Source organism: Nannobrachium achirus (assembly GCF_963921795.1).
Source record: "Nannobrachium achirus genome assembly, chromosome: 24".
Classification (NCBI taxonomy): domain Eukaryota; kingdom Metazoa; phylum Chordata; class Actinopteri; order Myctophiformes; family Myctophidae; genus Nannobrachium; species Nannobrachium achirus.
This window is the reverse complement of record NC_137831.1, coordinates 7,069,395-7,096,702: the sequence shown is the minus strand read 5'-3', so window position 1 is coordinate 7,096,702 and position 27,308 is coordinate 7,069,395. Positions and strand designations below refer to the sequence as shown.

At 42.6% G+C, this 27,308-nt stretch overlaps 2 protein-coding genes across 5 annotated transcripts in view; both read right to left on the bottom strand.

Annotated features, from left to right (window-relative positions):
* Window positions 1–649: 649 nt before the first annotated feature.
* On the bottom strand, window positions 650–4,597 carry pomca (proopiomelanocortin a; the record flags this gene model as incomplete). Its single annotated transcript, XM_080720149.1, has 4 exons — window positions 650–983; window positions 2,180–2,259; window positions 3,483–3,755; window positions 4,481–4,597. 4 exons carry the CDS (start codon window positions 4,595–4,597, stop codon window positions 650–652), a joined length of 804 nt encoding a protein of 267 aa, XP_080576275.1.
* An 11,819-nt stretch (window positions 4,598–16,416) lies between these two features.
* Window positions 16,417–27,308, bottom strand: part of LOC308280452 (sorting nexin-9-like) — a 38,827-nt gene continuing 27,935 nt past the window's right edge. For 3 of the 4 annotated variants that reach the window (XM_080720726.1, XM_080720727.1, XM_080720728.1), the window contains 4 exons: window positions 26,787–26,876; window positions 26,012–26,126; window positions 23,499–23,590; window positions 16,417–22,620 (listed from right to left, as the gene is read on the bottom strand). In XM_080720726.1, the coding sequence (XP_080576852.1) occupies window positions 22,573–22,620; window positions 23,499–23,590; window positions 26,012–26,126; window positions 26,787–26,876 (345 nt within the window). In that variant the 3' untranslated portion in view covers window positions 16,417–22,572. The remainder of the gene's footprint in view (window positions 22,621–23,498; window positions 23,591–26,011; window positions 26,127–26,786; window positions 26,877–27,308) is intronic. The other variant, XR_013961733.1, reaches the window with a different exon arrangement.

The following is a 27,308-nucleotide window of genomic DNA, read 5'->3' as shown; positions in this document are numbered from 1 at the left end:
GATCTGTGTGTTTGTACTTGTGGGTGCGCTGTTGTCACGCGACACGCCAAATTATCAGATGCTCAAGATCACAACGCGTTGTGAGCTTGAGCATCCGATGTCTTTCCAGTATAGCGTAATCAGGCAAGCCGCGTCTTCGTCTATCACTCCCTCCACTCCCCCCTCTCTCTCCCTCCCCCCTATGCACAAAGTAGTGCATTGCAAGATAGAGGGCGCCAGATCCCTTTGAGTCACACCCTACCACTACTTCCTGTTCATCCACAGAGCATTGATTCTAGTCGTTTTCTCCATTAGATTAAAGTGCTTTCTTTTCCCTTTTTTCCCAACTTTTATTACTTGTCAAAATACATTTTATTTGTCTGCCTCATCTTTTTACCATCCCAAGTAATAAAAGTTGAAAAAAAGTGAAAAGAAATCTAATGGAGAAAATGACTAGAATCAATGCTCTGTGGATGAACAGGAAGGAGTGGTAGGGTGTGACTCAAAGGGATCCGGCGCCCTCTATCTTGCAATGCACGACTTTGTGCGAAAGGAGAATATTAACTATTAAAAAGAAAATAGCAGATCTGCGAGCTCACAGCGCGGCACTCGGTGCCGTGCTGCGAGCTTGTAGATCTGCTATTTTTTGATTAAAAAGGTGTGCAAATCTCTACTCGGGCCCGGCGGTTCCGTCCTTGTTGATGACGTTTTTGAGCAGGGTGAGGAGGGGCTTCTGGCTCCTCTCATCCGTCCAGGACTTCATGAATCCGCCGTAGCGCTTGGAGGCGGGCGGGCCGCTCCAGCGGAAGTGGCTCATCTTGTAGGAGCCGTCGCGCCGCTGCTCCGCCGGGCCCCCGCCCACGCCGTTGGGGGGAGGGGCAGCGGGAGCGGGAGCAGCCCTCCCCGGGGGAGGGACCCCCGCGTTCTCCTCCTCCTGCCCCAACACGCCCTCCTCTTCCTCCTCCTGCAGGACCTCGTTCCCCTGCAGCTCGCGCCTCATTTCACTGTGTGGGGGAGAGAGATGGAAACAGCATTTATTAAGCCAGGGGTCTTCAACGTTTTCAGGCCAAGGACCCCTTAGTTGAGAGAGAGATGAAGCAGGGACCCCCACAACCTGTTCATAGATTCCATTATAGTTTCATTGACAGCATGATCATCAGTTTATTTTGGATTCACGTCAATTTGTGTTTTCAGATATTTAACCACTTGAGGGTTAGGGTCCGCTCTTTTCCCCTCTACACCAAACTTTTGCCAAAAATAGCTGATCTACAAGCTCACACGGAGCTTGTACTGTAGATCGGCTATTTTTGGCTAAAGTTCTCAGAATATGGACACTAGGGTTGGACACACAAATATTTGGAGGACCCCCTGCAGTAACTCTGAGGACCCTCTAGGGGTCCCGGACCCCCTGTTGAAGACCCTTGTATTGATATGTTTTATTTAAATTTGTTTGCGTCTTCATGTTTTTACATTTTGCCCTGCTTAAATTGTTATCCATTTTATGTCAAAACGTGAATATATAAATAAAATTAGAAGCCATGCTCTTCCGAGCACAGGTATCCACAAACACCAGGTCAGATAGGTTTAGTGTGGCCTCCTGGTGGCGCTATAATAGGCAAATGTGAAAAGGCTAGGCCTGTCATGATTCGAGTCATTTTGATCCAAAAATGTGTTTTGCTAAAATGTAGCTGCTGGTGGCACTATTAGCCTACAGGCCAATGTGAAAAGGGTGGCATTTGTTCCTTGACCTATGGGTAATGTGCGTACAAAATTGCATGGAAATCGCAGGCTGCGTTTATGATTTGAGGCATTTTGTTTAAAAGGGAGCACTCTTGCAAACTTGCCTTCTTAGCCAATCTTGGCCAATCAGGATGGAATATGAAAAATGTGAAAGACCCCTTTCGTTTAATGACTATTAGAGATACTGTGTACCGATTTGTGTGATTTTTGGACAAAATCTGTAGAAGATGTCCAAATATGTGTTTTGCACAAATCCGCCTCCTGGTAGCGCTATAACAGGCCCATCATGCAAAAGATTTGGGGCAGAGGTTCTGCTCTGGCACCCAGGGATTGTGCGTGCACTGTTTCGCTGCCATCGTGTCAACAGTGCCGGAGATTAGCCACTAACAGACGGACGGACGGACCGTCTCCCCATGCCTTGGCTGGTGGAGACAATAAAAACATTCTAAACTTTACAAACCTTGGAAGGAAGCCCAACTCGTCCGAGCTGTCAGCAGGAGCCTCCAGGGCGGCGCCAGTTCCCCCCACCGAGGTGTAGACCTTGATGGATGGAATGGTTAGATTTGTTAGCACACACAGCAGTGCACTTTGGTATTACACGGTTCTATTGTGAAAATAGCAGATCTCGCGAGCTCGCCCTACACTAGTTAGACGCCCTGAGGCGTCTAGTGTATGGGGATCAGTTACCCATATATGGAGACCCCTGGTACCCATATGTGGAGATACATGTACTGTATATGGAGATATGCTGTGAGAGCCCAAACATGCTTACTCAGTTATTTGTTATGTGAAAGACCTATGACGTCTATGACATCTGATATCATACCCCTTTTATGCCCATACATGGAGATCCCTGTCTATAGAACCAGCCACACAGATATGGGCTGTCTTGGCCATCTGTCTTGGCCATAATAATATGGATTCTGTTGGTGTGGTATGTGGCCGATGTGGCCTCCATATATGGGCATTCCCATACGAAGTCCTGTTAGATATGGGCTTAATTTTGATGACATTTGGGAACTCCATATATGGGCATAAAAGGGATAGAGCCAGCGTGTGATGTCAGAAAAAAATAAAAAAATAAATCAAACCTCGATTCGAAGTGAAGCGGTGAATCTTTGTGTTCTAGAGCTATGAAATCTGTGTTCTAGATCTATACATTCGGTGTTCTAGATCTATACTTTCTATCTGCTTTAGTTCTATATTTTTATGAATTCTGAATGAGTGAATGATTTTGTCTGGAGGGCCAAATTGGCATGTGAAGCCTGACCAATCCTCAATTCATTCTTTGATAGCCTTCTGGTTGGTCCCTGACTGACCAACCAGCAGACTCTATCTGCCTTGTCCCGCACTGGTTCTGCCTTTTTTTATGTTGAATTTGCTAAAACATAATTTTTGGAGAAATAAAAACATTTAAAAACATGCCGAGTCACAATACTGCCACTGAGCAGCTCCATTTCACTGAAACCAAGTTTGAAATGAGAATTGAATACACAGAATAACAATACGAAACAACTGAATTACAATGGTAGTGGATGGAGTGTCCCACCGAATGTCCCACCAAGACACAGCAACCAATGGGTGTGAAGAGGGGCGGGACAACGGGCGGGACTTGACAAAGGGTGAATTCGGGACATGTACGGGACAGACAAAATTGACCAATCACAGCGCAGAGATGCACGGGACAGGTACGGGACACACAAAGCCACTCCTTGGAAGCGGCTTTCACCGCTTAAAAAAAACACTGACGACCCCTGCTCTACCTTGACTGGCCGGCGCTTGCGTCCCACCGGTTTGCCCCAGCGGAAGTGCTCCATGGAGTAGGAGCGGCGCGCCGGGACTCGAACCGCCCTCTGGCTCTGGAGTTGGTCCTCCTGGGGGTCCGCGGAGAGGAGGAGGAGGAGGGGGGAGGAGGCGGGAGGGTCGGCGGGGTCCAAGGAGGAGGAGGAGAGGGGGGTCTGCAGGAGGTGGGCCTCACCGGGGAAGACGGGAGACTCCTCTGTGAGGAGGTCTGAGTGGCAGAGATGAAGACACTCCTGAGAGGAGAGGAGAGGAGAGGAGAGGAGAGGAGAGGAGAAATATTTTTTAGAAGTAATTTTATTTTTGGTTGTGCTCGGGTGCTGCACTCTGAATATAGCAGATCTACAAGCTCACATTGTGAACTTCGTATTGGCTATTTTCAGTGTCTGCCGTTACAATTTCAATTGTAGATTTAGACAACTAAAATCGAACGGTATTTAGTTGGCTAATACATTTCTAACCTCGCCTCACCAGGCTTTCTGAGTTGTGATCGTTAACAACGGGCGGTTTGATCTGGTCGAGGCGGAAACCACAAGCTGAATAAGCGGTGTTGCTTTGTTTTGGTTCCCTCCGTTTGTTTCCCCAATCCCTATTAAAATGCTTGAGTAGCCTAATGTAGTCTTGCCAGTCGCTACGAGTTGGACTAAAAGATGCATATACCAAACACATTTTCCAAAAGCAAAACTACGCCGCATCAAGGTGTTTATTAGGTAGGCCCTAAAAGTATGTCCTTGAGTGCAGGGGAATATTTTGGGTTAAAACTGTTTCCGGTTTGATAGTTCTGGCCAAAGTGTAGTCCGTCTAGGACTACAACATGACGTAAAGTGGTTTCCGCTCCCAACCGGATCAAACCCTGAAAAGTGATCCCAGACTAATACATTTCAGATGACTTAAGTGCGTGCGTGCATGCGTGGATGTGTGTGTGTGTGTGTGTGTGTGTGTGTGTGTGTGTGTGTGTTACCAGCATGTTGCTCTCAGAGCTCAGGTCCTGACAGGAAGGATGCTCCCAACATTGACTGGCAGCTCCTCTGGACACGCCCACCACCACGGCCACAACCAATAGCCACGCGGGACACATGTTCCGTCTGCCAATCAGGGAGAGGATCACATGCAGCTCACAGTCAATGCACTCCTCTGTATCATGACTTGTATTAATTCTAGGGGTCATTGATGACCCCTGGTGGTTGTTCTGGGACAGTGCAGACAATTACTTTTACAAATGTTACAGGCATTTAGCAGATGCTCTTTAATCCAGAGCGCAGAGGCATCAATTGGGTATGGCAAGCTATGGCAGCTGCCATACCTTGGCCTCAGGGGAAAATAATAAAATGTACTGTAATCGTGCCTGTTGCTAAGGTATGGCAACATGACTGGTGTCTTGCACTTGTGCGAGGGTGCGCATGCAAGACACCAGTCATGTTGCCATACCTTATCTTTTTCTGAACTGACGCCGCTGCCAGAGCGACTTACAATAAGCAAGGTAATCAATTCAATAGGCAAGGTAATACATCAATACATCAACATCAACCCATCAAATGCATAGAAATACTAGTAAGACGCCTCAGGGCGACCTCGCCATAAAGGGCGCCTAATGACATCATGATGACACATTTTTACGGTCTATGGGTTTGCCCATAGCAATATGTGTACACGTGTACACGGACACTGACAAGCTGACATTTCTCATGGTAAACTGCGACCTTCGGTCGCAATCAATCAAGAAAAAAAAAAGAAAAGAAAATGAAGAATAAGGGGGGCAGGTGGGAAAGGAGATCAAACAAAGGTGTGTGAGCATAGCGGCGGATGTGAACTGTGCATGATAGACTTATGGAAGTTAGTTAAGGTTCTAGAAAAACACACAAGACAATGCAAAATATCAGTGTGTGTCAACCACTTGCACTAAGCATTGGGAAACAATTATATGCAAACAGGCACGATAAGCCATAGAAACATAGAAGATAGAACTTCAGTTGCATGGCTGTATGCCAAATGAGGCAAGAGTTATGCTTGTTTCAAATGATTGCTACAGAGCCCCCCCCCCCCCCCCCCTTTGACAAATTAGAGTAAGATTGGTTATTTGGACCAACCCTATTGCTAAGTTTGATTAAAGAAAAAAAAAGAAGTTGAAGTTCTATATTGTGATAGCAATCATTGCTATATCAGTAACAGTGTTAAATAACTCATCACATACAGTGCAAATCATGTCTTACTAAGCATAGTGGCGTGATATTGATGAATTCCAAATGTTATCAGATGGCATCACGGCACCCACTTTTGGAGACCCCGGGATACATTGTTCCAAGCAGGAGAGATCGTCAGTTTTATAGGGTTCCAATTCCAATTATTTTTATTCTGCTAATTTATTCTGGCTTTCGTTTCATGACTTCCAATTTCACGTGTTTGTGGTTTAGTCTTGTTGTATATGATTTCTCTCTCGTATCCTGATATGAAAATGCATTTTCTGTTCACTAAAACAGTGGTTTTCAACCATTTCAGGCTGCGACCCCCCAAAATAATCATATTTTAACTGAAACCCCCCACCCTGACAAGCACCAAGAGTTGAGGCATTACATTTTGCATAACACAGCTCTATTGTGAAAATAGATGATCTACATGCTCACTGGACACTAGAAATGACCAGTATCCATCTAACACTTATCTGTTACTGAACACACTCCATAAATGACCAGTATCTATTAGGCATGGGACGATATGAACATTTCATGTCACGATTATTGTGACAAAAGAAATGTCGATTTACTATTATACGATAATCAAAATTGATTATCCTGAGGCGGCGGGACATTTGTCAAAAAGAATAGCGTTGTGAGCTTGTAGATCGGCTATTGTTTTGGCAAAGACATTTGATAGAGAATCAGAAAAAAGACTGTATCAAGTACGTATATTATAATTACCTTTTACCATTTATAGAGGGTTTAAGTGGTACTGGATATGCAGCTCGGCAAATAAAAGCTGAATTGATCCCAGTGCATGACGGAGGACGATATCATGATAAATTAAATCTCCACGATAAAATTATCGTGAGTGTTTTTTATCACGATAAACGATAATATCGTGTATTGTCCCATCCCTAGCATCTATCCACTTATCAGTTACTGAACACACTCTATAAATGACCCGTATCAATCTTATAAATGACCAGTATCAATCTTAAGGCCCATTCTCACTGGGCCAGATAAACAGATGATAAATATCTGTCTCCATTCAAGTGGATGGTAAGATACAGATACAAAAATATATCTGTCGTCCTATCTGTAACAACAATAAATAAATTAACTTTCTCCCCAAAATGTAATAAAAAATAATAATCTATGATATAATAATATGTATTTTTCCAGGTTTACATAAAATAGCACAAATTCTAGGTCTATGGATTTGACTTATTTTCTGAATCTCAATGATGTATCTTTAAAAAAAATCTCAGAACTGACTAATCCACATTAGAATAGAGAAAAAACAAAACAGCAAAACAAATGAAAATGAAAACTAAGCCAGGGAGAAGCAAAAACTAAAAAAACACAGAAAAAAAGTCAAAATCAAATGAAAAATCCAAAAGTAGACTATAATAATTGTACTGTTCATACCTGTCCTCCCCGTGGGTCTTTCTCTCCTCTCTCGTCTCTCTGTCCGTCCGTCCGTCTGTCCGTTCGCAGTGTGTGTGTGACTGTGTGTGTGTGTGTGTGTGTTTGTGTGAGTGAGTGAGTGTATGTGTGTGTGCAGAGTGGTTGTGGCTCCCAGCTTTATAGGAAGCCTTGACACCGTCAACACACCTGAGTGACGCAAGAGACCACACGTGCACGCGCATGTGCACGCTCACGCACACACACAGAGGTGTCGCATCAAACTCTGTGCCCTGGGTACAAGGATTCACTGCGGGCGCCCCGTGAATGTTCTTCATAGGAGGAGGAGGGGGTTTAACGCATTTAGACTGGGAACGCATTATTATTATGCATTATTTAGTGCTTTAACTAGTGAAACATAGCAGATATACAAGCTCACAGTGCGGCACCGAGTGCCACGCTGTGAGCTTGTAGATCTGCTATTTTTGAAAAATCGTTTCCCATTTCAAAATATTTAGTTCCAGGGACCCCCCAGAAGAAAAATTTTAGTTACAAATGTTTGCTTAAAAAATACATTTGCACACATTTTCACGACTTTTCAAAATAGCAGATCTACAAGCTCGCAGCGCTGTGAGCTTGTATATCTGATATTTTTTAATAGCTAAAGTATAAAATAATTAAGGCCCCTCCACCTTGGGCCCTAGTGACTCAGTCCCACTCCCCCCCTTGTGACGCCCCTGCACACACATACGTACACACACACCTAAACGGAAACACACACACACACACACACACACCGAGTCCATTCTATAGTGTGAAAGGTCAGCTCCGATTGGCCAGGGATTAACACGCAGGTGACATGTGGTCACACGCAGGAAGCCGGGGGAATCGAACCGGCGACGGCGGGTGTGCGGTTACGCCTGGCCTTAGCGGCTCCATTGTGTGCCAGCGGTCCAGTCAGAGCTGTGACCGCCACGCCGGGATTATGCTGTTAGCCCAGCTAGGGGTCAGCATTATGTCCGCACACGGACGAATGTGTTCGTGGCAAAATACATGGCCTTACCCAAACTCTGCATGGGCCCTGGGTTACTGGGTACGAGGATTCACTGCGGGCCCCCCATGAATGTTCTTCATAGGGGGAGGAGGTTTAACTCATTCAGACTGGGAAAGCATTATTTTGTGCTTTAACTATTGAAAAATAGCAGATATACATTACAAGCTAACAGCGCTGCGAGCTTGTAGATCTGCTATTTTAGAAAAAATCTTGAAAAAGTCTGTGAATATTTCAAATCCTTCTACGTTTTTCTGTCAGTGGTGCTCAAACTTTTTCATGTGAAGGACCCCCAAAATTATATTTATTTGGCCACAGACCCCCATCTCAAAATATTTAGTTCCAGGGACCCCCCAGAAGCAACATTTGAGTTACAAATGTTCGTTTAAAAAACACATATATTCAAGGATTTGCACACTGCACTGCATGTTTTTTGTGAGGGTAGCCTATACCTACTAACTACCCTACGGTGAGAACATGCAAACTCCACACAGAAAGGTCCTTTCGCCAAACCTACGTACCTAGGGTGTGGGCACTGATGTTGTTATTTTTGCCTGTCATCTCTCCTATGGCAGTGGTTCTCAACCTGTGGGTCGGGACCCCAGGGGGGGGGTCCCCAAATTACCTCTTTTCCCAGATGATTAACTTAATGAGCAACATTGTTTTCTCACTCAACGGTAAACACACCAACATAGAATGTAGGTGTATAGAGTGTATCTGGCTGCACATTTCTAAAGTGACAATTTAAGGACTTTTTAATATAAATTGACAAATTAAACATGGCCCAAATTGTCAACTATTACAGGCAGAAATTGTGAAAATAGCTGATCTACATGCTCACAACGCCTCGCAAACGCGAGGCGTTGTGAGCATGTAGATCTGCTATTTTCACAATAGAACAGTGTTATACAAAATGTAATGCCTCAACTCTTAGTGCTTGTCAGGGTGGGGGGTCCCCTGTTAAAATATGATTATTTTGGGGGTCGCGGCCTGAAAAGGTTGAGAACCACTGTCCTACGGCACCACCGACGACCGCAAAGTAGGACTATTCCAAGTTTTGGGTCTGGGAGGCGACGTCACATCAAACGGTGAGTCTGTGGCTCCAATACTGAAGAAATAATGGACCTTAGCTTTTTGTGAAAAGGGTTGAAAACCCCTGCCCTGAACGAAGACATCAGAACATCCTCCTATAAATGGTTTCCGTACTCTTTGAGGTCCATTAGGACCAAGTGACCTTGACTTTCTGCCCATTCATTCACAGATAAAAGCACATGCGGCACGCACGCACGCACACACACACACGGTAAACAACATCTCTGGTCAAATTAAAAACATAGATAAGTGGTCGACTAAATATAGAGAACAAATGCGTAGCACAATGTCAACAGTGGTGGAAGGTAACTGAGTACATTTACTTAGATGGATATTTCACTTAAAAAAATCTTTTTATCGTCTAAAAGCAGGCTTTTGAGATCACCCAGGACAGTTTTTGAATCGCTTGATTCAGAATTTTGATATTTGATATTCATTTTATCAGACATCCTTCCTATACAAACCCATTGTAACTTCAAACTCATTTTAACCATGATAGATTCAATGAAAACACCTGTTCTTTTTTCTGGTGACTCCTGACACCCTCCTAGTACGTCTATATGTTTTAATATTTATTTGGGAAAATGCAAAATGCAAAAACAAAAAAAAAATATATATATATATATGTATATACACGATAAAAGATAATGCATACATTCAAATAGTTATCGAAAAACACTGCCTGCTCAGTGCTCATGTATTCCGAGGATGTCAGGAGTAAAAAAACAAAAAAACAAAAAAACAAACAAACAGGTGTTTTCATTGAATCTATCATGGTTAAAATGGAGTTTGCAGTTAAAATGGGTTTGTATAGGAAGGGGGCAAATGAGGCAAATGAATATCAAGTATCTACAGTAAATACTGAAATACAGAAATACAAGCAACTGAAAAACTGTCCTGTGTGTTCCTAAAATCCTGATTAGACGATGAACTAATACTTACTTGCACCTCGGTTAGAAACATGGTTCACTGCACTGTTCAGGGAGCCACGGGGTGACAGGCAGGCAGGGGCATCACAAGGGGGGGGAAGTGGTACTGAGTTACTAGGGCCCAGGGTATAGTTAGACAAATGGTTCCAGAGATAGAGCTGTTTGAATAAAAAAAAAGTGTCCATCCACTAGAATGAACACACATTTTCTCAATCAGCTAAACGAGGGAGCCAACACACAAACAGAGAAAAGCATCTATCTGATCTCAGGTCATTTTGACATCTTTAAAAAAAAATGACATCTTTAAAAAGAAAAGAAAAATGATTTATTTTTTCTATACAAAAAACACAAAAGTCAAAAGACGTCATTGGCACTTAATTTACGCTTGGTTGTGTAATGGAGGTGATCCGAACCTCCCCACCCGGCTTCGAACCCGGGTCTTCCACGCGAAAGTCCAATATCTTAACCACTAGATCAAAGGGGAGATACTTGACTTTTGAGGCTTCAACGCTGGGGCTGGGGCTGCGACTCTCTCCGTCACACTCACCCCCCTTTGACCTCCTCCTATGGGGAAGTCCGAATCCGGGTCACGGCACCAATGTAACGGAGGTGATCCGAACCTCCCCACCCAGCTTCGAACCCGGGTCTCCCGCGTGAAAGTCCAATATCTTAACCATCACTCCAAAGGGATATCCCCTATGGAACGAGAGCAGATACTAGACTTTTGAGGCTTCAGGCTAGGGCTGCGACTCTCTCCGTCACAGTTGCATGCTGAAAGAAGCTCACAGCTTGTAGATCTGCTATTATCAGAGCGCAACCAAACATACAATGTATTTATTTTAGTTCTACTGGATCTCTCCTCCACTAGTCCCTGGCCTCTAGTCTAGTTTTTTGTATCTGTTGATGACATTGTCAATATATTTAGTTTTAGTCATCATAGCTTTGCATGCCACCTTTGCCATTTTTTGTAATGACGCCACAGGTTCAGCTATTTGAGTATCCCTGCATTAAGACACTGTTATTTAGCTTTTATAATGTATTATTTCAGAGATGCCTAGATGTAAGGCATTCAATTGATAGATATAGTTACTTTCAGATAGATTTGATCTTCTAGTGAATTCTTACTTAATGAGGATGCAGTTCAAGCATACTTTCACACCAGCAGATGGCGCTGAATGAGCTGTTTGCGTTTCATAGTGACATTAAGATAGTTTTAACACCAATAACCAGTGGTGAAAAATAACTTTTACTTTACTTACGTTTTTTTTTTCTTTATAATTCAACTAAAGTACATCTTAGATGTGAATATACACATCTAAAACAATAGAATATTGTGTAAACTAGAATTGCAGAGGCCATAGCACCCCAACTGACTGAGGAAACTTCCCACTGGACTTCTTCTTCTTTCGTGTATCATCGACCTTGATGATTTGTTTGGATGATTTGTCTGGACTTCAAGCTACTCTGACTTCAGAAGGTTGACATTTCTCTATTATAAATCCGTTTTGAATGGTCTTGTGTAATATTGTAATATTTTGAAATGTGGACTTTTGATATTCATGAGCTGTATGCCATATACATCTGAATAATAAAAAAAAAGTTTGGAATAATTCACTGAATGTGCAATGTATCTATAGAATATATGAGGTCTCTAGATGTGAAGTGTCTTGAGATAACTTGTTGTGATTTGACACTCAAATTGAATCGAATTGAATGACACATTTGAGATTGTACAGACAGATTAGACATACAGACAGACATAAGGACATGCAGACAGAGAGATAGACAGTAGTGCAGCGATGATCATAAATGTATATTTTTAATCATAGTGTTAAAAAGACGTTACGTGTTCATTCAGTTTACACAAAACTTCACAAAATATGATTTACAAGAAAGAAAAACAACAATTAAATATCACAACAAACAGAGAGAGAGAGTGAGAGAGAGAGAGAGAAAACAAAAAGGTGAAATGTTTCTGAACACATGTATTACTACTAGTGAGGACATTTTAGGACGGCAGGACATATTTATATTTATAACTATTTATTCTTTTAGGGGATTTCTTTTTCAACCGCGGTGCATCTCGCGCGCCGGAAATGGCAGAGCTTGTAGATGTACACACGAAAAGTGTAGGCAAAATGACATACAAAAAGTGTAGGCAAAATTATGTGCGACATGTATAGGCCATTTAGATATAAAAAAAAAAGTAAGGGGGGTGCATAGATTAATCAATGGAAAGGCACATCGGAATGACGTCACGCACACACGCGCACACACACACACACACACACACACACACACACACAGGAACAGAAGGCACATGGGAATAAGGAATGTGCATGTTAAAGGTAGATACTTTGGGTTAAAACAAAAAGGTTTTTGTTAAAAAGCTGAAGCTTTCTATATTGTGATATTAATCATTTCTATAAAGTGTTTGTTCCATACCAGGGGTCTCCCTCCAGCGCTTTGATGAACTGGAAATCCACTTTCAGCTTGGGATACCGATTGTACCCAATCAGCAGAGAGAATCCCACAAAGACAATAATTGAGTGCCTGAGACGAATAACAGTCTAAGTCCGTATTTTAACATTTTGGATAAAGATATTTTTTTGATTTACCAGACTGTAAATCACAAACTAGAAGTTTTTAATATCTTACAGTCTTAATGTACTCCCCTCTCATTTTGTTGAATTAGATTTTTTGACTTAACTCATATATATTAGGAATTATAAGACATAATACTTATGGAAAGTGGAAAAAAAACAGTATATCTCCAGCAGTTTGTGGAACAACAGTCTAAGTCCGTACAAGCAATATTCAGCAGACAAAGGGAGCAGATAACATTAAAACCGACAATTGAACAAAATGAGGGGGGAGTGCATTAACAATTTAACAGATTAAAATGACTAGTTTGCACCCTGTAGACAATATGCCTTCCGGTGTGTTCCAAGATTTCTAGCGGAAGTCTGCGTTTAACGGACGCTACGTCATGCGGTGCGGGTCTGTTTACATTCCCCAGCGAAAAAACTAAAATAGATTGTAGCTCTTAACTCACTCTTAATAGGTGTAACATTGCTTGAATCAATGTTTTTGTTTGTATATTGTTTATTGCGAGCGCAACCGACGGAGCAGGAGACGTAGACCAGAGTTAATTTCGTGCAGGGAATACGTTTGCAGGAACACTGCACCATGAAAAAAATACAGCTTCCGGTGAAATTCCTACGGCGGAAGTAGAACGCTTTCTGCCTTCTATTTTCACCAGGCTTTTCTCTTCGGAGATGAGTAAGCCTGGCTACGCGAGGCTAACTAGTTTGTGGTTTACAGTCTGGTAAATCCCAAAATATATATATTCAAAAAATTCAAATATGGACTGTTATTCGTCTCAGGTACTCAGGATCAGCTTCTATTCCAGCTTTGTGTTCACTTCCAACATGAACTTGTTTATCCTGTACGCGTGCTCTCTCCACTGATTGGATAACAATTGGTATCCCTGAGAAGTCCTAAAAATAGATTTTAGCGCCTTAGGGGAGGTTGATGCCCTAGTAATTCATTTTCAATGAGAGGTGGATTGTGGTCATCTTTGTAAATAAATACTGCCCAGCGTCTACTGGTGGAGCGATTGTGTTTGTGTCTCGCACCGCGACGCGATCCCAGCTGATCCAAGCGAGATGCCTTAGTCTTTACTAAAAGCTGGAGAGACATGGAGATGATCCTGCTACCGAACAAACACTCTAGAGCAGGGGTCTTCAACAAGGGGTCCCCAGAGTTACAACAGGGGGTCCGCCAAATCTTTGTGATAGGATCATTATTTTAAATGAATAACTTTAACCCTCACATTATATCACCTATTCTGAGGAGAAGTTTAGCCAAAAATAGCTGATCTACAAGCTCTCAACGCCTCGCGCTAGAGCTTGTAGATCGGCTATTTTTGGCAAATAGGTTTGGTGTAGAGGTAAAAAAAAAAAAAGAGATCAAATTGACAAAGTATCGACGATTTAAGTGGTTAAATGTCTGAAAATACACATTAAATCAAAATGCGTCTATGAATCTATCTATGAAATCTATAAAAATCTGCAACACAATTTTATCCAACATGTAGTGGGGGTCCCTGCTTCATCTCTGCCTCAGCTAAGGGGTCCTTGGCCTGAAAACGTTGAAGACCCCTGCTCTAGAGCAATGATCACTGTCATAGTATAGAGTTATTTAAAGCCATACTGTGTAAGATGCCCAACTAGTGGTCATTAGCCCTATAGCAAACCGCGGTCGCGTCCGCGTCTTTCGGACGTTTTTCGTACCTTCAGACCCCCGCGTCTGCCTCCACCTCGCTGAGATCTATCTTTTAAGGGGTCCCTTGTTCCTGTGCGTTCAGTAATTCCAGAGATACGGACTCCTTCACCCTGCCTGGTAGGTGAAATTACCTAGAGAAGGGATGGTACAAACGGGCGACAACAAATATGGCTGCCATAGCGACCCCACTTCAAGATGCGCTGTGATTGGCCGGCAGTTGTATAACCCTCGCTGTGATTGGCCGGTAGTGTGATGACGCAATTTTGGCGCGAGATCCGGTCCACGGCAAGGATCTCAGTTTACATACAGAGAAGGCTTTACAGGCTGAAATTCGAGGCGCGGATCTTCTAAAACTTTTGTGATTTAATAGTTAGGAGAATTTTAAGATTTGTTTTATAAAAAAAGTTACATAGTACAACTTTAACATTAATTTCAACAACAAAAAAACACCCTTCAGGCCACCTTTTAATTCATGCTACATCCTGTGACCGTGTCACGTGCTGAACACATGGCATCTCTGATGCGTTGTGAGCTCGTAGCTCGTCTATTCGATCGGCGCGCGCGCGTAAAAAGCACAGAAAAGTGAGACGCGAGGAATTTAGGACAAATACAAATTCTCTGTTTCTTGAACACAAACAGATCTTAAAACAACATTGAAAATGTTACATTAATAAAAAAAAAAAAGTATTAACTCATTGAATGCCATTTCAAGATGGCCCCCAAGTACCAGACTGCCACTATCCTAGATTTCTAGTGCACGGATCAATTTTTAGTGCACGGATCGTGCACGCCCATGCACCATATATGCATCATATGTGTAGTACTTTTTAACAGCTTTCAAACAAAAAAATCCGCTTGGAAATCCGTTCAGGCATTCATGAGATAGAAGCCTTCAAAGTCAGACAAAACAAACACTGCCACCTTCCAAATTTCTAGTGCACGGATCAATTTTTAGTGCACGGATCGTGCACGCCCATGCCTAGATCATGCACCATATGTGTAGTACTTTTTAACAGCTTTCAAAGAAAAAAATCCGCTTGGAAATCCGTTCAGGCATTCATGAGATACAAGCCTTCAAAGTCAGACAAAACAGCCATTTTTGACATTTTGAAAGATGTGTTTGTTATGGGGCTAAACATGCAATTTCGCAATTGCGATCATGCCTAATACATTTGAGGCATTTTTAGAATTTTTTTTATAAAAAAAAATTTTGAAGAAATTTTTTTTTTTTTTTTTTTCAAAATGGCTTCCAACTCGGGAAACTCGGGCTGTGGCAGCCTGGGAGTACTGTAATAACTCGTGAAACTCGTGCCTTGGCAGTCAATGAGTTAACAGCTCCCTCCATTGAACATATTGGACATACAGTATATATTATATACATATAAACTCTTATTTCCTTGTAACTTCTGAATCCCAACAATTTATACAGCAGAATCTCACTAGCTGCTGCTTTGAGCGACCATTACATGACTCTGTGTGGTCTGTGTGTCCTATGGTACATTAAGTATGATAAGTGCATGTGGTCAATGCCATACACACGTTTCATAGCGTCTATACGGCAGTGGTTCCCAAACTTTTCAGGTCCAGACCTGAAAGACAGATTTTTTTCCCCCTAGACCCAAACTAGTGAAAATAGCAGATCTACAAGCGCACAACGTGTCGCCCCAGATGTCAGTAGAATGACAATTTAAGGACTTTTAATACCTAATAGGTCTACCTAAAAAAAAGAGAGAGAAAATAAATTAAAGTAATCAAAAAGGTCAAACATTGGCCAGATTGTCCAATAATACAAGAAAGAGGCAACAATCGTGAAAATATCCAAAAATAGACTATTTTCGCAATACGTGAAAGCGAGCCAGACTAAATGTAACACCTCAACTTCAGGCATGGCCTGAAAAGGTTGAGAACCACTGGTCTATGGCAGTGGTTCTCAACCTGTGGGGCGGGACCCCCAGGGGGGTCCCCAGATGATTAACTTAATGTGAAAGATTGTTTTCTCACTCAACAGTAAATAAAATGTAAGTGTATAGAGCATATATGCCCATTTCTAAACTGACAATTTAAGGAGTTTTTTTTCCACAAAATTACAAATTACAAATTACATGTGACCATGTAGATCGGCTATTTTCACAATAGAGGGTATGAGCGTGACATCATCATAATACCCGGAAGTTATGCGGGAACGCCTACTGAATGGCAAAACACTACTTTCTGGCCTTGACAGCCCATACATCCAAACAGAAAGGTCCTGTCTGATTTCATTAAACGATGTTAAACTCACTTTGCCACTCGATTTGCCATTGACTTTATGCATGCGCATAGCCTCTATAGAACCGTGTTATACAAAACGTAACGCCTCAACTCTTAGTGCTTGTCAGGGTTGGGGGGTCCCCAGTTAATTATGATTATTTTGGGGGTCGCGGCCTGAAAAGGTTGAGAACCAGCGGTCTATGGTACATAAGCAAGGTACATATGGTAGTACAGTACATACAGTATAGTATGGTGGTACTGTACATTACATATAGTATGGTGGTAATGTAATAAGGTACATTATGTGAGTGGTTCCAAAGCATTTCGACAGACAGTGTGTCTAACACAACAACTCATGAACTCATGTGAACTATAAGTCAGAGCAGCTCAGAAAACTCTCCCATGTTGTGGAGACATCACTAAAAACAGTCCAACACTAATAGAAAGATAAAAATCATGTCAGACATTTAAAGTTATCCAACTCATAGACTAATAGAAACATAAACTTTAAAACTTGTATAACTCAAACTAACATAAACATAAATATTAGACATACATTATGTTTCCCTTTTTATCTTTACACTTCTCTATAGAGTAACAAAGTTTGACGTCATTTACACATCCTACCTGGTTCACATTTCCCCCACCATTCTGAATTCCCCTAGACTTTTTTTCATATCGCGTCATATAAGAACTGTGTTCCAAACACAAACAAATGATCTCAGCGGTTTGGCTCATATGGATATGAAGAATCAACCGATGGTGAGAAAACGCTAATGTTACTGTCGCCGAATTAGTTACATTTTCACCAGAAACAGACTGTATCAAATATGAGTGACTGACTATCATAAACCATACAGAGCCACCTCGCCGACAATATCGCGGAGACCGTTTGTTTATTTTTGGACCACAATACTTATATTATTTTAAGATGACACAATGTTATTCTCCATAGAGAAATTACTTCCGTGAACCGGGGGATGAGCGAGTGACGTCATGGTTGCATCTCAGCTCACCATATTTAGCTGATTGACTCATCCCCATCTGTTGGCTGTTGAGAGGTTTGATACTATGGGCCCTATTTGTGTTCATGCCTTACCACTTATCCCTGAAATTCTTTGCCTTTTTTTTTCACTATTTTGAAAAAAAAAATTTTGAATAGTTAAAATTGCTGACCTACAAGCTCACACGTGTCGATGTAGATTGGCTATTTGAAGTATTTAAAATATTTTTCAAAATAGTTAAACAAGGCAAATATGTTTAGGGATGAGTGGTAAGGCATGGACAAAATATACAGTAGCTGTATAGTTTTTATTCTACATTTTACTCCATCAAGTAGAATGTTTAGATTAAAAAAAAAAAAAGTCTTCACGACTTTAGGTGTTAACTTAAATAGTATTTAATGTTAACTAGTACAAACTATGTGTGTTAGTAATACATTCTGTTAGCAATACCCTTCATGGCTGAAACGTTTTGTCCTGAAAATACTGTCGATTAAATTAATTAAACCAAGTACAATCGATAACTGTCAACTTTAAGAAATGTAACAACGTTAAGAAATGTACTGAACAGTAACCTCTCATACATTTATTCCATGTAGTATTAGTAGGCGTTAAAGCTTGCTTTAAGCTTTATTTATAGGGCAAGAAAACTAAACCATTGCCACTGAGACATGGACCCTCACAGTGGAGTCAGTACTGCTGTATGGGACATGGACCCTCACAGTGGAGTCAGTACTGCTGTATGAGACATGGACCCTCACAGTGGAGTCAGTACTGCTGTATGAGACATGGACCCTCACAGTGGAGTCAGTACTGCTGTATGAGACATGGACCCTCACAGTGGAGTCAGTACTGCTGTATGAGACATGGACCCTCACAGTGGAGTCAGTACTGCTGTATGGGACATGGACCCTCACAGTGGAGTCAGTACTGCTGTATGAGACATGGACCCTCACAGTGGAGTCAGTACTGCTGTATGGGGCATGGACCCTCACAGTGGAGTCAGTACTGCTGTATGAGACATGGACCCTCACAGTGGAGTCAGTACTGCTGTATGGGACATGGACCCTCACAGTGGAGTCAGTACTGCTGTATGAGACATGGACCCTCACAGTGGAGTCAGTACTGCTGTATGGGACATGGACCCTCACAGTGGAGTCAGTACTGCTGTATGAGACATGGACCCTCACAGTGGAGTCAGTACTGCTGTATGGGGCCCAGACATAGACCCTCACAGTTATAGCAGGAAAAGGCCTCTACACAAGAATACTACGAATGGCACTTGCCGGTGTCCAATCAGAAACATGGACCTCTACAAAGGACTGTCACGGATCACAGAAAAAGGTCAGAGAGAGAAGGATGAGGCTAGCAGGGCACTATCAGGAACACAGAACTAGAGGCAAGCAAACTGGACAACCCAGGACAAACTGACTCTATGGGAGCCAACCCAGGACAAACTGACTCTATAGTGGCGTTTCCATAAAGCCTCTTAATGCACGTTAAGGCTTTTACACATACATCTTTTTATGGAAACACTTCAAAATTAGAATAAACTTTCATTATCCGCAAAAACCTTTATGCGCTTGGAGGAGGTGGATTTTGAGGCTTTATTGAAAAAACTAAATGCACATTAGTGAATGGAAACGGGTCAGCCAATAAATAGGAATAAATTATGACGTTCTGGTCCATTGTCCTCCTAGTTAACACTTTCCCCTGCCGCTTAATTAACGTCCATTGTATAGCGTTAGCCCACAAAACAAACCGGTTGTTACACACGGAGTGACACGGACCGTGTGTAAACTCCTCCCGTTTTCACAACGTGCCAGGCTGCCAGCTGTAGCTCTTTACAGACTGTTGTGCAAAGACAACCTCAGACAGAACCAGTGGTGGGCAAGGAGGTAGGGAGCGCTTCACTGTGTTCAGCTGGACCGTGCTGAGTCGGCTCATGTGACCGTCGCTAATTCGAATGACACCCGCAAATGGAAACAGGCTAAATTCGCTTTGTCTTAATGCGCATTTCTGATAATTCCCTTCCTATTTTCAAATACGTTTATGGAAACATCACTAATGAGAGACAACCCTGGGAAAAGCCAGGATGGGAAAGAAGCACAGAAAACTCTGTAGAAACTCTGCGGTGCGACAGTGGATGCTAACAACACTGTAGACTAGAGCTCTAGACCCTGATGTTAGATAGGAGAGTGTGGAGGGTTTAGAGCTAACAACACTGTAGAGCTCTAGACCCTGATGTATTACTTCCGTGAACCGGGGGATGAGCGAGTGACGTCATGGTTGCATCTCAGCTCACCATATTTAGCTGATTGACTCATCCCCATCTGTTGGCTGTTGAGAGGTTTGATACTATGGGCCCTATTTGTGTTCATGCCTTACCACTTATCCCTGAAATTCTTTGCCTTTTTTTTTTACTATTTTGAAAAAAAAAAATTTGAATAGTTAAAATTGCTGACCTACAAGCTCACACGTGTCGATGTAGATTGGCTATTTGAAGTATTTAAAATATTTTTCAAAATAGTTAAACAAGGCAAATATGTTTAGGGATGAGTGGTAAGGCATGGACAAAATATACAGTAGCTGTATAGTTTTTATTCTACATTTTACTCCATCAAGTAGAATGTTTAGATTAAAAAAAAAAAAAGTCTTCACGACTTTAGGTGTTAACTTAAATAGTATTTAATGTTAACTAGTACAAACTATGTGTGTTAGTAATACATTCTGTTAGCAATACCCTTCATGGCTGAAACGTTTTGTCCTGAAAATACTGTCGATTAAATTAATTAAACCAAGTACAATCGATAACTGTCAACTTTAAGAAATGTAACAACGTTAAGAAATGTACTGAACAGTAACCTCTCATACATTTATTCCATGTAGTATTAGTAGGCGTTAAAGCTTGCTTTAAGCTTTATTTATAGGGCAAGAAAACTAAACCATTGCCACTGAGACATGGACCCTCACAGTGGAGTCAGTACTGCTGTATGGGACATGGACCCTCACAGTGGAGTCAGTACTGCTGTATGAGACATGGACCCTCACAGTGGAGTCAGTACTGCTGTATGAGACATGGACCCTCACAGTGGAGTCAGTACTGCTGTATGAGACATGGACCCTCACAGTGGAGTCAGTACTGCTGTATGAGACATGGACCCTCACAGTGGAGTCAGTACTGCTGTATGGGACATGGACCCTCACAGTGGAGTCAGTACTGCTGTATGAGACATGGACCCTCACAGTGGAGTCAGTACTGCTGTATGGGGCATGGACCCTCACAGTGGAGTCAGTACTGCTGTATGAGACATGGACCCTCACAGTGGAGTCAGTACTGCTGTATGGGACATGGACCCTCACAGTGGAGTCAGTACTGCTGTATGAGACATGGACCCTCACAGTGGAGTCAGTACTGCTGTATGGGACATGGACCCTCACAGTGGAGTCAGTACTGCTGTATGAGACATGGACCCTCACAGTGGAGTCAGTACTGCTGTATGGGGCCCAGACATAGACCCTCACAGTTATAGCAGGAAAAGGCCTCTACACAAGAATACTACGAATGGCACTTGCCGGTGTCCAATCAGAAACATGGACCTCTACAAAGGACTGTCACGGATCACAGAAAAAGGTCAGAGAGAGAAGGATGAGGCTAGCAGGGCACTATCAGGAACACAGAACTAGAGGCAAGCAAACTGGACAACCCAGGACAAACTGACTCTATGGGAGCCAACCCAGGACAAACTGACTCTATAGTGGCGTTTCCATAAAGCCTCTTAATGCACGTTAAGGCTTTTACACATACATCTTTTTATGGAAACACTTCAAAATTAGAATAAACTTTCATTATCCGCAAAAACCTTTATGCGCTTGGAGGAGGTGGATTTTGAGGCTTTATTGAAAAAACTAAATGCACATTAGTGAATGGAAACGGGTCAGCCAATAAATAGGAATAAATTATGACGTTCTGGTCCATTGTCCTCCTAGTTAACACTTTCCCCTGCCGCTTAATTAACGTCCATTGTATAGCGTTAGCCCACAAAACAAACCGGTTGTTACACACGGAGTGACACGGACCGTGTGTAAACTCCTCCCGTTTTCACAACGTGCCAGGCTGCCAGCTGTAGCTCTTTACAGACTGTTGTGCAAAGACAACCTCAGACAGAACCAGTGGTGGGCAAGGAGGGAGGGAGCGCTTCACTGTGTTCAGCTGGACCGTGCTGAGTCGGCTCATGTGACCGTCGCTAATTCGAATGACACCCGCAAATGGAAACAGGCTAAATTCGCTTTGTCTTAATGCGCATTTCTGATAATTCCCTTCCTATTTTCAAATACGTTTATGGAAACATCACTAATGAGAGACAACCCTGGGAAAAGCCAGGATGGGAAAGAAGCACAGAAAACTCTGTAGAAACTCTGCGGTGCGACAGTGGATGCTAACAACACTGTAGACTAGAGCTCTAGACCCTGATGTTAGATAGGAGAGTGTGGAGGGTTTAGAGCTAACAACACTGTACAGCTCTAGACCCTGATGTTAGATAGGAGAGTGTTGAGGGTTTAGCTATAGAAAACCTGTCGGGCCCTTAAATTATTTAATAGTATGGTGGTACATATATTATTGGTATATCAATTATATATTATTACATTACCCCCCCCCCCCCCCCCCTCTTTTTTCCCCCTTCATTTTTAAACAAACATTTGGCAGTCCACCTGTAGTAACTTTGATGAACCCCTAGGGGTCCCGCACTCCCTGTTATAGACCAAGCTGACAGTGGATAAATGCAGTCTGATAATAATGTAGGTGTGTGTGTGTGTGTGTGTGTGTGTGTGTGTGTGTGTGTGTGTGTGTGTGTTCCTCTTCAGAGCGTGGTGAACTGTCCCAGGGCCTGTCGCAGTTTCTCAGTGATCTGACCAATCAGAGAAGAGAAGAAAACATTTATAATAATAATAACTAGAAATACTGTTCCTACGAAACAGTGTGGGCTCCCTCGTGACTATATTCTGCAGCGTGCTAACTGTCATGTGAAGCTCAACCAATACTCCAGCTAACACCACTCCCAGATTTTCCACACCTCATTTGCACCTCATTGGCTAAGGGCCCTGCCTTTGTACTGTCTGTGACGGAACTCACTATATATAAATAATGAAGATAACATGGTGTTCTCACCTTTACAGTTTACAGTTTACAGTTTAGGCATTTAGCAGACGCTTTTAATCCAAAGCGACTTACAATAAGCAGATAACATCACAATAATAAACAAGATAATATGTCAGTACATCATCAACAATATAACAAATGCAAATGGATATCTATCTAGAAAAAACACAATATAATCAAAGTTCTAAAAAACCTAAAAAACAAAAACAAATGCTAACTAGCTTCATGTATGGTCATTGATTTTTTCTGTAGTGCTAAGAAGGGTTTTCACCTTTCAGGCGAGCCCACAATAACTAGAAATAATGTTCCTACAAAACATTGTGGGCTCGCATATAACACCATGCATGGGCATAAAGATCTACTCTTTGGCTGCACCTCATTGGCTAAGGGCCCTGCCTTTGTACTGTCGAGGAGAACTTGACGTAATAGGTTATGTCATTTTTGACGAGAACTTGTGATGGATAAATAATGAAGATAACATGGTGTTCTCGCTTTCAGCGAGCCCACAATAAGGCAGAAGTGTAATTTGCATTCATAATGCATTGTTTTCCTGTCTGTCTTTCTCTCTCCCTCTATGCCCCCCCCTCCTCTCTCTCTCTCTGTGTATTGTCTGTGTCTCTCTCTCACCTGTTCGTAGAACTTGATCTGCTCCTCCAGGTATAGCTGCATGACTCTGTTGTAGTCGTAGATACGGTTGCTATGGAAATGGTTCATCTCAGCTGGGAGGACACAGAGAGTCTGGTTACACTGTGTGTGTGTGTGTGTGTGTGTGTGTGTGTGTGTGGTGTGTGTGTGTGTGTGTGTGTATGTGTGTGTGTGTGTGTGTGGGGGGGGGGGGGGGTCTCCTTTAGCCCTCCGGTGCTGTGAGTTTGTACCACGCCCGACCCACAATGCATCTGTGCATGGAATGTGCCCGCAAGAAGTTTATTCATGTCAACAATAGAGTTTACAGAGAGAGAGAGAGAGAGAGAGAGAGAGAGAGAGAGAGAGAGAGAGAGAGAGAGAGAGAGAGAGAGAGAGAGAGAGAGAGAGAGAGAGAGAGAGAGAGAGAGAGAGATAGAGAGGTGTGTGTGTGTACTGTATGTGTCAATGGCGACGACCCCAGTGTTGTTGTGTAAACCAGTGGTTCTCAACCTTTTCAGGCCGCGACCCCCAAATCAATCATATTTTAACTGGGGACCCCCCCACCCTGACGAGCACTAAGAGTTGAGGCATTACATTTTGTATAACACGGTTTTATTGTTGCAAGGCGTTGTGAGCATGTAGATCAGCTATTTTCACAATTTCTGCCTGTAAAATTTGACAATTTGGACAATGTTTAATTTGCAATTTTGTATTAAAAAGTCCTTTAATTGTCACTTTAGAAATGTGCAGATACCCTCTATACACTTAAACTTTATGTTGGTTTGTTTACTGTTGAGTGAGAAAACAATCTTGCACATTAAGTTAATCATCTGGAGACCCCCCAGAATCATTTGGGGACCCACAGGTTGAGAACCAGCGGTATAAACAACATCTAACTAACAACCACACACCCGTTCTAACGTAACTACGAGCGTTAATGTAGCAGGTGCAGATTTTAAGAACTTCCGTGGTCTCTGTGTGTGCCTGACTACAAACCAGACGTAGTCCGGATGTACGACGTGGTCTCTGTGTGTGCCTGACTACAAACCAGGCGTAGTCCGGATGTACGACGTGGTCTCTGTGTGTGCCTGACTACAAACCAGACGTAGTCCGGATGTACGACGTGGTCTCTGTGTGTGCCTGACTACAAACCAGGCGTAGTCCGGATGTACGACGTGGTCTCTGTGTGTGCCTGACTACAAACCAGACGTAGTCCGGATGTACGACGTGGTCTCTGTGTGTGCCTGACTACAAACCAGACGTAGTCCGGATGTACGACGTGGTCTCTGTGTGTGCCTGACTACAAACCAGACGTAGTCCGGATGTACGACGTGGTCTCCTACTGACCTCCGGCACGGCACCAGTGTTGATTTCGTCGACTAAAACTATGACGAAAAATGCTTGTCGACTGCGTTTTTTTTCACTGACGAAGACTAAATAAAAACGAAATAAAAACTAAGCTGTGATGACTAAAACTAAGACTAAATATATTGATAATTTCGTCAACTAAATAAAAACTAGATTAAAACGTTAGGGAGGGACTAGTGGAGAAAAGAGTCAATTTATGTTTGGTTGCTCTCAGGTGTTGCGTGCTGAAAATAGCAGATCTACAAGCTCGCAGCGCGACGCGTTGTGAGCTTGTAGATCTGCAATTTTCAGCACACAACCAAGTGTAAAATCAGTCATTAGGATGCCATCAAGGCCCGCCAAAATACATTTTAGTTGACTAAATCTACTGTAGATTTAGTCGCCTAAAATCTTATGATATTTTGTCGACTAAAATTAGACTAAAAATCAGGCGACTAAATTATGACGAAAATTCAATTTTATTCAAAAGACTATGACTAAAACTAAATCAAAATTTGCTGTCAAAAACAACACTGCACAACTTCTGTGCCACGGGAGCCACTGCTCGCTGTGGCCGATGTTACCAGCAAACCGTCGCTACTTTACGGTCCCTCCTGTGAACAGTTGCTGCGGTGTGGTCCTGGTCATTTCCTTGCTTTGTGTCCGCCCACAATCGCAGTGGTTCTCAACCTTTTCCTAAATACCCCCAAAATAATCATCTTTTAACTGGGGACCCCCTCCACCCTGACGAGCACTAAGAGTTGAGGCATTAGGGGGCACGGTGGCGCAGTGGTAAGCGCTTCGCCTCACAGCTAGAAGGTCCTGGGTTTGATTCCCGAACCCAGGACCAATACAATAATGTATTGTGTATGTGCGGTGTGTAACCTTGCAGAGCGTAGCTCATGGTGTGTGTGTGTATAATGTATTGTGTATGTGTGGAGTGTGTGTGTGTGCATATAATGTATTGTTTATGTGCAGTGTGTAACCTTGCAGTGCGTAGCTCATGGTGTGTGTGTGTGCATATAATGTATTGTTTATGTGCAGTGTGTAACCTTGCAGAGCATAGCTCATGGTGTGTGTGTGTGTGTATATAATGTATTGTGTATGTGTGGAGTGTGTGTGTGTGTGTGTGTGTGCATATAATGTATTGTTTATGTGCAGTGTGTAACCTTGCAGTGCGTAGCCCATGGTGCTGATGCGTTGTTTCATGTTATGTTTCTCCAGGTTGCTGATCTTTCCTGCTGCCACCATCTTGTCTCCTTCCTTCAGCTTCTCTATGGCCGCCTGCACGCACACACACACGCACACGCACACACACACACGCACACACACACACACGCACACGCACGCACACACACACACACACACACACACACACACACACACACACACACACACACACACACACACACACACACACACACACATTTGAAATGTTTATGTATGTCCACATAAGCAGAAGTACAAGAATGCCTCGTACAAAGGACATACTGTAAACAATATCAGTGCAGTCAGATAATTATGAAAACAGCCAGTTACAAAGTGCATGTAGGGCAGAACATTGTTACATACAGTACTGTTGGCAGAACTTGGCATACATGTCAAGCACAGCAGACAAGGACCGTTTTCCACCAAATCATTGTGCACATAACTACATTAATGACGGCAGTTACGACGGGTGTGGTTATTAAGTTGTTATAAAAAGAACATTAGCATACACCGGTGCAGCACCTCCGTGTTCCCAGTCTCGCGCACGCGTGGCGCACACGCACGCACACGCACGCACGCACGCACGCACGCACGCACGCACGCACGCACGCATGCACGCACACACACACAGTAACTCAGAGTGTACAAATGGAAACAAATGGACCCTTACAGGGTCTTTAACTCTGAGACCGTAACAAATGGAACCATGGTGGTTCTATTTGCACCATCACAAACCTTATGGACCCCGATGGTGTCAGGAAAACACCCCAGCAGACCTTTGTACTCGCTGTTGGTCTCGATCAGGTAGTGGAGATCTTTCTTAGGCTGAAACACACACGCACACATGCACGTAACACGCGCACACAGACAGGTCACACACACACACACACATAACATGTATTTAGTATCTTCAAGTTTAACATCTCAGTGGCAGTACCAGTAATTAGGCAGGGCAATTTATAAAATCTTTTACAGCAAATGTTCACAAAATGTGTTTTACATGCTAAAGGAACACATCATCATAGCAGGACATTAGAAATCAGTCAAAAGTTAAACAGCTAAAACAACGCAACACATTTGCTTGAAAACTAAAATCTGAAGAAAAAGAAAAATTCCAGAGCAGAAGAATAAGAAATATATACAGTATATATCTCAATAAAATGCAGGAAATTCAACCCTCCCAAAACATTAGAAACATCATGAATTTGATACATTTCCTTTTAACCATGTGATCCCTAGTGTGTGTGTGTGTGTGTG